The sequence below is a fragment of the Zootoca vivipara genome, chromosome 5, assembly GCF_965207765.1.
Source record: "Zootoca vivipara chromosome 5, rZooViv2.hap1.1, whole genome shotgun sequence".
In the NCBI taxonomy this organism is placed as follows: Eukaryota; Metazoa; Chordata; class Lepidosauria; order Squamata; family Lacertidae; genus Zootoca; species Zootoca vivipara.
The window spans coordinates 35,518,253-35,527,443 of NC_142588.1; the positions used below are offsets into that span (position 1 = coordinate 35,518,253).

General features: G+C 41.1%; 1 protein-coding gene across 1 annotated transcript in view; it reads left to right on the plus strand.

Moving 5' to 3' along the window:
- LOC118096467 (heparan sulfate glucosamine 3-O-sulfotransferase 1-like) overlaps positions 1–2,237 on the plus strand; it is a 93,226-nt gene extending 90,989 nt beyond the window's left edge. The window contains exon 3 of the mRNA XM_035138346.3: positions 70–2,237. Within this exon, the coding sequence (XP_034994237.1) occupies positions 196–1,125 (930 nt within the window). The 5' untranslated portion in view covers positions 70–195 and the 3' untranslated portion in view covers positions 1,126–2,237. The remainder of the gene's footprint in view (positions 1–69) is intronic.
- Positions 2,238–9,191: the final 6,954 nt, after the last annotated feature.

Below are 9,191 nucleotides of genomic sequence, written 5' to 3' on the forward strand. Positions count from 1 at the left end.
GCAAGTCTTTTGCTATAGAGTTCAGGTAAACAAGTTACTGATTGCTGTCCTGTTCTTTTTGACCCACAGATGCTTGAGAAATTTGTTGCTGCTTTGGCCCCAGTTCCATCCGCTGCCTCCTTGCGGAGACACGTGCTCAGTGTTTCATCAGACAAGCACAACTGCATTTTGCACTGAGAGTTCCTTCTTCTCCACATGGCCTTTCTACTGGTGTCAGCATACCTTCTGCTGACTCATGCCCATGGTGCTCCAGTTGAGAACGGGGCTCTCATGGAGACACTGAAGTCCCAAGTGATGCTGTTCAGCAATAAGAGTGAACACTATTCAGCACAAGTGAGACCTCCCGGAACGAGCAGACGAATACCTCACACAATCATCATCGGAGTTCGCAAAGGAGGGACCAGGGCCTTACTTGAAATGTTGGATGTTCACCCAAACATTGTGGTAGCGGCTACTGAAGTTCACTTCTTCGACTGGGATGAGAATTACGTGAAAGGAATTGACTGGTACAGGGGCCTGATGCCATTTTCATATGAAAATCAAATAACTATTGAGAAAACACCAGGCTATTTTACCTCGCCACAGGCTCCCGAAAGGATTCATGATATGAATAGTTCCATTAAACTGCTGCTTATTCTAAGAGACCCCACAGAGAGAGTTATCTCTGATTATACCCAAGTCTATTACAATAGGCTGGAAAGCCACAAGCCCGTTCAGCTCTTTGAAGACATTGTTATTAAAAATGGAGCACTTAATACCAAATACAAGGCTATCCAGAGAAGTCTGTATGACATCCACATGGAGAGGTGGCTTAAACATTTCCATTTGGATCAGATTCACATAGTAGATGGAAATACCTTGATCAAGGACCCTCTTCCTGAATTACAAAAAGTGGAAAGATTTCTGAACCTGCCGTCCAGAATTATGTCTTCAAATTTTTATTTTAACCAGACCAAGGGGTTCTATTGCATTAGGAGTGATGGAAGAGAGAGATGTTTACATGAATCAAAAGGACGGCCACATCCTGTTGTCAACAGTACTGTTTTAGAGCAACTTTACTCCTACTTCAGAGAGCACAATGCAAATTTTTACAGAATGATTAATCATTCCTTTGACTGGCATTAGTAACTTGCGGGGGGAAGCAGTTTGTTTTCTAATGTCCTGCAGTAATTTATTTTCAAGCACTTCTCATAAACTCTGAGTTGCATCCAACTTGATATGAAGACCAGAGTTTTCTACCCTGGGGTTCAACACTAGAAGTCCATTGCATTAATGGCGGACACTCTTTAGTGTACTTGGGGGCAATAGGCTTAGTGTTGGCTTTCAATTACAATAATGAACTCGATTGCACCAGTCCAAGTCCACTGACTTCAATGGAGTTATTTCAGATTTACACTTGTATAGCCGAGATGACTCATTTGTCTCTCTTTATTCAAAGTTATAAGCAAATGGAGTTTCACAGAAAACCATTCCTTGACCGATGTATAACAACAACAAAAGGTTGTGTAACTGAAATGGTATTATTCCAACCTTCAGGTTTTGTTGACTGCTTTTATTTTTCTATCTAGCTCCATGACAGTGGGATTGATTTCTATAACTTTTCATACAGTGAAATAATTATATATTAGAAGAAAAGATGATTTGAAGTGGTCCCATTATATAATTTAAAATCTTTTTGTGGAATAATGATTGTAAAAAGTAGATCTCACTTAAATGAGCCTCAAGGCTGCTCCCTGTTATGGCTCCCTCTATGTAGGGTTTTTATATTAAATAAGACATTCATCATGTGCATGGGTATAAAGTCGTTTAACCTGTTCAAACAAGTGTTAAGCGTTTCATATCTCCAATGCAAAAAATGAGGGCTCTTAAATAATCCCATTTTACACAGTAGACATCAGGAAGTACACAAGTGTCCATTTAATCACAAAAATCATGAGCCACTTACTTAAAAAAAAACCCTTCATCAATACACATTTATTGGTCTTGTTTGTATTTTGTAACCATTTGTTCCAATAGTTTATATAACTAATTTGGCACAAAGTTTATTGCAACAACAACAACAAAAAGTTTAATTGCCTGCTCTCCAAAGTGTGGAGTAATTTTTGTAATATCTATTTGCAAATCATAAGATGTACTCGGAGTGCAAAGTAACTTCATGTGGTATTGTATACTATACACACAATATTCAAAATATCAAGTATGGGTTTCTGGTTTATCTATAAAGCTATACATCTACATGAATGCATTAGAATTTGTTTGTTTATAATATATTTTTACTTGATAAAGTAATGGTTGTCTCTCTTTTTAAATACACTACTTTTCACACCCACCCACCAAAATGAAGATTATTATGCTCTGGACTTCATATTTATAGAACTGCAAGCATGGCTCCAGATTAGGGCTGCCATATGTCCAGATTTTCTCAGACATTACCAGGATTTCAAAGGTGGAATTGATGTCTGGGGGGGATTTCTGAAAGGTGGCACTTTGTCCTGGAAATCAGGCAAGTAAAAAAACCTCGTGTTACTATTTGAAATATGGCAACCCTACTCCAGATGGAGCAGACTAATGTAAATAACAACTTGCATGTTCACTTGCTTGGTCCCCCACCACAGGGCCCAAGCAAGAAAACTTTACAAAAGTTTGTCCTCTTTAAATGGCTAACACAGATAGGTGTAAAGGAAGCTGGCTAGTAAAATTTAGTTGGTTACTTTAGTGGATTTGATAGGTGCATATAAATTCCACTTGTTGCAAGGGAAATGGTGATAGCTTCAACTAAGACACATGCATTGTTATGCCATCCAAATATGAATGTGGTTGACTAGCTTCTGGGCAGAGTGTCAGACAGAAATCTTAAGATATGTTTTAGTAAAAAAAACGAAATGTTTGAAGTATGACTGGTACCACCTGTGGTGAAAGAGTTTTTTAATAACTTGTCAAAATATGTTGAAACTATGAACATGAATAAGATCACCAAGAATGGGTAATGCAAAGTGCCAAAGGAAGTTGGAAAGATGAGAAAGAGAGAGAGAGAAGTCCAGACAAAGACATGGAAAGGAGGCTCAATACTGCAGACTCACTACATCAGCTATAGTAAGATGGAATCTACACACATATAAAAAACCACTGTGGAAATGCTTTTTTAAAAAAAACATTTTGGAAAATACATTGAATTTTGCATAGCTCACTTTCGCCGCCTAGTGTCACATTTGCATATTGTACTTTACAACACTTAAAACGTTTTATTTGCAGCTGTGTAGATGAGTCCAAACATAATGTCTACATAATGTCATTTGATCCTGTGGACTTCCTGCAACTAGGCAAACCAGCCAAACAATACCAGTGGAAACAAGAGATAACGCAGCAACATTGGCAGGTATGCATGGAAGGAATCAATCAATGAATGCATGGTGACAGAAGAACAAATTCGGGTCATCACCCTACACACCACATATTCAAAACAGAATGCCACAGTTAAAAGACACCATAATACTCCTTAGGATAGACCTCTGTGGTATAGCAAACAGGAGCTATGCAACTAACAGACTTTAGGGTTATGTGCATACAGGGGTTCAAATCACCTGGCTGCAAAAAACACAGTCAGAAAATAGCTATCGTTTTCCCAGGCAAACAGGTGGCCTTTCCCAATCTCCTTCCACACACATGCTCCAGATTTTTATTTTTATTTTGGACTCCACATTTGTGATCATTGGCCCTGATGGCTGGAGCTGATGAGGGTGGTAGTCTAAGATCTCTGGGGTGCTTCAGGTTGAGGAAGGCTGATAATGAAAAACATGCATGCTTTTACTCTGTCAAGAGGAAGCATGATTGTAAACCCCATTGGTGCTTCAGAGAACGGCTGGAGTCCTGTTGTAGAAGTGAGGCTGTCATGGAAACACTTCAAACAGTAGCCTTGCACTGGGGAGCAAGCTTCTGCCAGGTGACAATAGCAGAGCTAAGCAGGCTCTGGTATGGTTTCAGATTGGATGTGGGGCTATGTGTTGAGATTCATGCATTGTGGGAGTTAGGGGGGGGGACTAGATGAAGCTCAAGCTCCCTTCCAACTCTACAATTCTAAGATTCTGTGATGTACTAGGAAGAGCAGAACTATGCTAAGAAGCTGTGGGACATACCTGCCATGGGAAAGCATTGAACTGACCATGTTTTGGCTGCCTAGCAATAACAACCCACAGTACCACTGGATACAAAAAAGAAATGAAGGTTGGAGGCAAAGGCTAATGCCTATACAGTACTGTGGTACCGTGGTTTAAGTACACAATTGGTTCCGGAAGTCCGTACTTAACCTGAAGCGTACTTAACCTGAAGCGAACTTTCCCATTGAAAGTAATGGAAAGTGGATTAATCCGTTCCAGACGGGTCCGCGGAGTAATCAACCTGAAGCGTACTTAACCTGAAATATGAGTGTAATTGGCTCTGGAAGTCCATACTTAACCTGAAGTGTACTTAACCTGAAGCGATTCCCATTGAAAGTAATGGAAAGTGGATTAATCCATTCCAGACAGGTCCACAGAGTACTTAAACTGAAAGTACTCAAACCGAGGCGTACTTAAACCGAGGTATGACTGTATAGTGAAACCTTAGTTTTTTAACGTAATCCGTCCGACTTCCGAAACATTTGAAAACCAAGGATCAAAGGGCGGCCAGCAAATCTAATTAGAAAAAAAAATGAGAAATATGCCTCACGTTCGAAAATGTACTTGATTCACTACATATCAATGGCCTGCTACAGGAACAAGCAGGTAAAAGACATATGTAAGGACTTTATAATCCCCCAAATCACAATTTAGCTGCATAGACCAGGACTGAATGGGCTTTGTATGGAGCAGTAGCCAGCGGTGTTGTGATAAACCAACTTGCCCTGGTTGTCTTCACTCTTCCTTTAAATAAAAAGAAGCAGCTGGGAATTGCACTCCCTCCTTCCTGTTCCGCAGCACCAACTTGTGTCTTGAGTGTCTGGGGATTTTTAACTGTTCCCTGAAGGGAGTTCTGATGGGTACCATCTATCCTAATGACTGAACTACGGCCTCAGCTATGCATTGGACTCTTCCTGGCAGCAAGTAGAAGGGGCATGGAATGGCTCAAGGGGCATCATCATGGCATTTCTGCATATTGATTGGTGCCTTCGGTGCATCCTTAAAGTGCAGCCATCATCAGGAGCAACATCATGGCATGTGGGGTGGTGGCAGAATTGATAGAAACCCTATCAAGCCTATCATTGGCCGCTCTGTTAGCTCTGTTTTCTACTTCTATTATACTGCTTTTGACAAGGGATGGGAAAACTAGTGGTTCTCTGAATGTTGTTGGACTCATCAGCCCCAGCCAGCATAGCCAGTGGCCAGGGATGATGGGAGTTGTAGTTCAGCACCATCTGGAGGAACCCAGATTCCCCATCCATGCTTTTGACAGTGCCACTAGGAACACATAGGATCCGAACCAGATATACTGATTTAAGCTTCAAAGAAAGTAACAGCCATATTAGCTGAACCCTAGATTTGCACTGCCTGGCGCAGCAACACCACTTGCCAAAAAAAACCCTTGTGTGCAAATGTGAATATGTTAAGTGTCTGATTTTTCTTTAAAAAAAAAAACCATTTCAAGGAATGCTGATCTGGATGGTTTACTAATACATAAATCTACCAACCTTGTCAGCCGAGCCTTCATCCATTATTTGCTCAGCAGTTCTGGGGAAACTGCTGAGAGAATGAACTCAATTAAATAACGGACTAATACTGGAGACTGCTCTATTGGGCTTCGTTTAACTGCACCAGCCACCTTTTAAAAAAACAACAACCTGTTCCTTGGGCTGCATTTTTGAATCCAATTCCACAGCAGCATAAGAACATTAGAAGAACGCTACTAGATTAAGGCCAAAGGCCCAGCAGCCCTATTCCTACAGTGGCCAACCAAGCTCTAAATTGGGAAAGTTACACTGGAAATATTGTTCCCCTTGTTAGGGAATTGTTGTAGGAATGAGAATCAGTTTCTACGTGTAAATGTTACCCTCGTTTTCGCTGGATTTTTGTCCCTGATGTGTGTCCATTAGGGATGTCAGAGAATTCTGATGGAAACGGGAGTGGAAAATCCAGATGCTTGCTTATTCCAGAACAGAATAACAGACCAGTCTAGAACAGAAACGGATCCAGAAAATATGCAAACAATGCATAATTTATTACATTTCCCCCCCATTTGCTCTGTGTTTCCTTTGCAATGAAGTGGGAGAATTTGAAGCTTTCTATGGCTGAGACAATTTTAATCATTTCTGAATTTGAACTTTTCAGCCATTTCCCTATAATTCATTTCGCAATAAAGACATCCGAGCAGCAAAATGGGGAGCTGACACTTTTGCTAACACTACAAGCCTATATAATCCCTCTGCTATTGTGGTATGTTTCCCTTCCAGCCTCCGCGCCCCCCCCCCAAGCAGAACTAGAATTCACCTCCCTTCTCTTTTGAATTGTTGACAAGATTGTTTCCCCTTTAATCTGATCTGATTTTATTCATTATTCTTAACAGCGACATATACACTTTTGGGCATGAGGCCCAAGCTACCCCCAAACGATCTTCACAAATGATACTCTGAAATATCCTGAAACAGGATGTCAGTGGAAGAAGAACCACTGTGTACCACATGTAGCCAGCCAGCAGTAGCAAAATTAATTTCGAAACTGTACCAGAGATGCCAACTTTTGTGATGTGGGGTCCGTGATTTCAGCTCTCTTGACATAATATGCTTGAGACAGTTATCTAGTAACACTTCTTTATTAAAGCAGACAAGACTAAGCTCTGAGGAGAGGAAAGCTACATTTATAGGGACGGGGGACTAGCTAGAAAGGGATACATTTTGGAGGGAACAATATCAGGGAATCACAGTGCTGCCTTTTGGAAGAAACCAATAAGACAGAGGATCCAAATACAGCAGCTTAAATGAACCAATAGTAGCTGTACGTTCTGGATCCAAAAGGCAGTTACTTTACCCTAATGCAAATACAGACAATAGTAATACAGATATAAAATCCTTTGACTCAATACACAACACCAACTGCATGGGAGTCAAAAGCATGGAGCTACTGCAGAGGGAAAGTGAACCTGTAGCCTTCCACATGTTATTGGTTATTGAAGGTTCACCATCTCTGCTCTAGCACAACAAGACAATTCAATTTGGATTTTATGAAGGGAAGTCTCTTACTGAAAACTTTTATCAAAGAATATTTTAGACTGGGGTGAATTGCTATGCACACACACACACACACAAATATATCCCCCAATTGCAGTCTTGAATTAGTGTACAGTTCTAAAAGAGTGTTTGATCGTAAGATATTGCTGAACATATAGACTGGCCCTAAGGTGTGTAAAGTGAGGATATGCTCTTGACGTCAGAGAGAGGGGAATGGTTCACCATGCTGTATTCATTCTTAGGACACAAAGGAGTGGTTTAAAATAGAAGGTGGCAAAATGAGGTTAAGTATCGTGGACAAGCTTCCCTCCTGCAAGAATAAATCAGCACTATAATTACCTGCCTATGGGAAGCATGTGCAGAACCACCTTCCTTGGAGGGGGATAAAGAAAAGCTGGAAGAAGGCACCTGTCCGGGAAGGATGCAGGTGTAGATTTTTTTTCTGATCGGGAGAGAAGTTCTCACCTAAATCACCCTTGGGCTCCCTTTCAGCTTAAGCTTCCACAAAGAAGAAATGTATTTCTAAGCTTCTGCCTTCAAGAAGTCTCTGGCACACTGAAAATTTAAGCTGTTGCTTATTAAAAATTAATTTGATCCCCTTTCCCGTTGCTAAGATACAGCCATCAAGATGCTGCTTGCCTTTTTCACTCAGTTTGCAGAAAACTGGTCGTGGCTGGCGATAATAAAATGATCTCTTTCCCCTTGTGCGCCTATGTTCCCTGCAGACAGACTTGAGGAGCAGCCTAATTTAACACTCAAGGGGCCATTCTCACAACTTCCAAGTAGCTTTCATTCCCATCGGTTGCTGCAAAAAGCAGTTGGTTAATTATCCCTTGGAACGCAACAGTCTTGGCTACTATTGATTAGCGCTTCTGAATATTTTATTGGGAATCTTGTGCTATTTGCCTTTCTTAACCAATTAAGGTTGCAATCCTATATATCCACACTCTTACCTGGAAGTAAGCTGCACTAGAAACAATGAGGTTTCCCTGCAGATTGCACTGCGAAACTTCTTTTTAAGACTTTGTAATTAAAAACGGGGTCAAAACAAATATAAACCACTAGATTCTACAGCACGTAAGAAGTGTACTTTCACTTGGAACTTGGCAGACACGATCTACGTGACAAGGTAGATCTACAAATGTGCCAAATTTCAAAACGATTAAATTAAAATTGCCACAGCTACCACAAGTTTAAAAATGCCGGACATTGATATGTTTTTTTATTCCAATTTGAGTCCAACAACCTTTGGGGACCCACAGGCTCCCCATCTCTGCCATACACCAAAGATATTTGCAGTTGTGCATTGCCATGTGGAAAGTCCCTTGGGGTGCTTTTTCACAGAGGACATGGAGATGGGAGCTGTTGCAGTACTGCTCTGTGCTGTTGCGGCAACGTGGGACGCCCACACACTGACTCCTCATAGCACTGCTGTCCCAGCTTCTTAACAGGCAATGCTAGCCCTAGGGAGAAGCCAGAGAATTGTTTTCCCCACATGACAGCCACTCCTGCAGGTGTGTTGCAGAATATTAACGTTGCTACAGTAACATTCTTAGAGTTGGATCATGAGAGACAATGGGGTGCACTGGTTAGGGTGCTGGATTCCAACCTGGGAGACCAGGGTTCAAAGCCCCACTCAGTTATGAAGTCCACAGACTGGGTGACTTTGGGCCAGTTACTGTCTCTCAGTCTAATCTACCTCACAGGGTTGCTGAGAAGATAAAACTGAGGGGGCTTGAACTTTCATTGGCTAAAAGGTGGGATATAATTAGTAGGATAACATAAGAAAGAGGCTTAAGTCTTTTTTGAGGGGATAGAATTTTGTCACTGAAGTTGGGACTGTATTTTTCCTTCATTGAACACAGCCCCAAAGAATTTTATTGGCATCAGGTGGAAAAAACAACCCACAGCCACTTTGAAATTAATTCCAGTAAGTAATCCATTAAATAAATTACTCCCAGTGGCCAACATCTGAATGATTGGCCAAACACTTTTA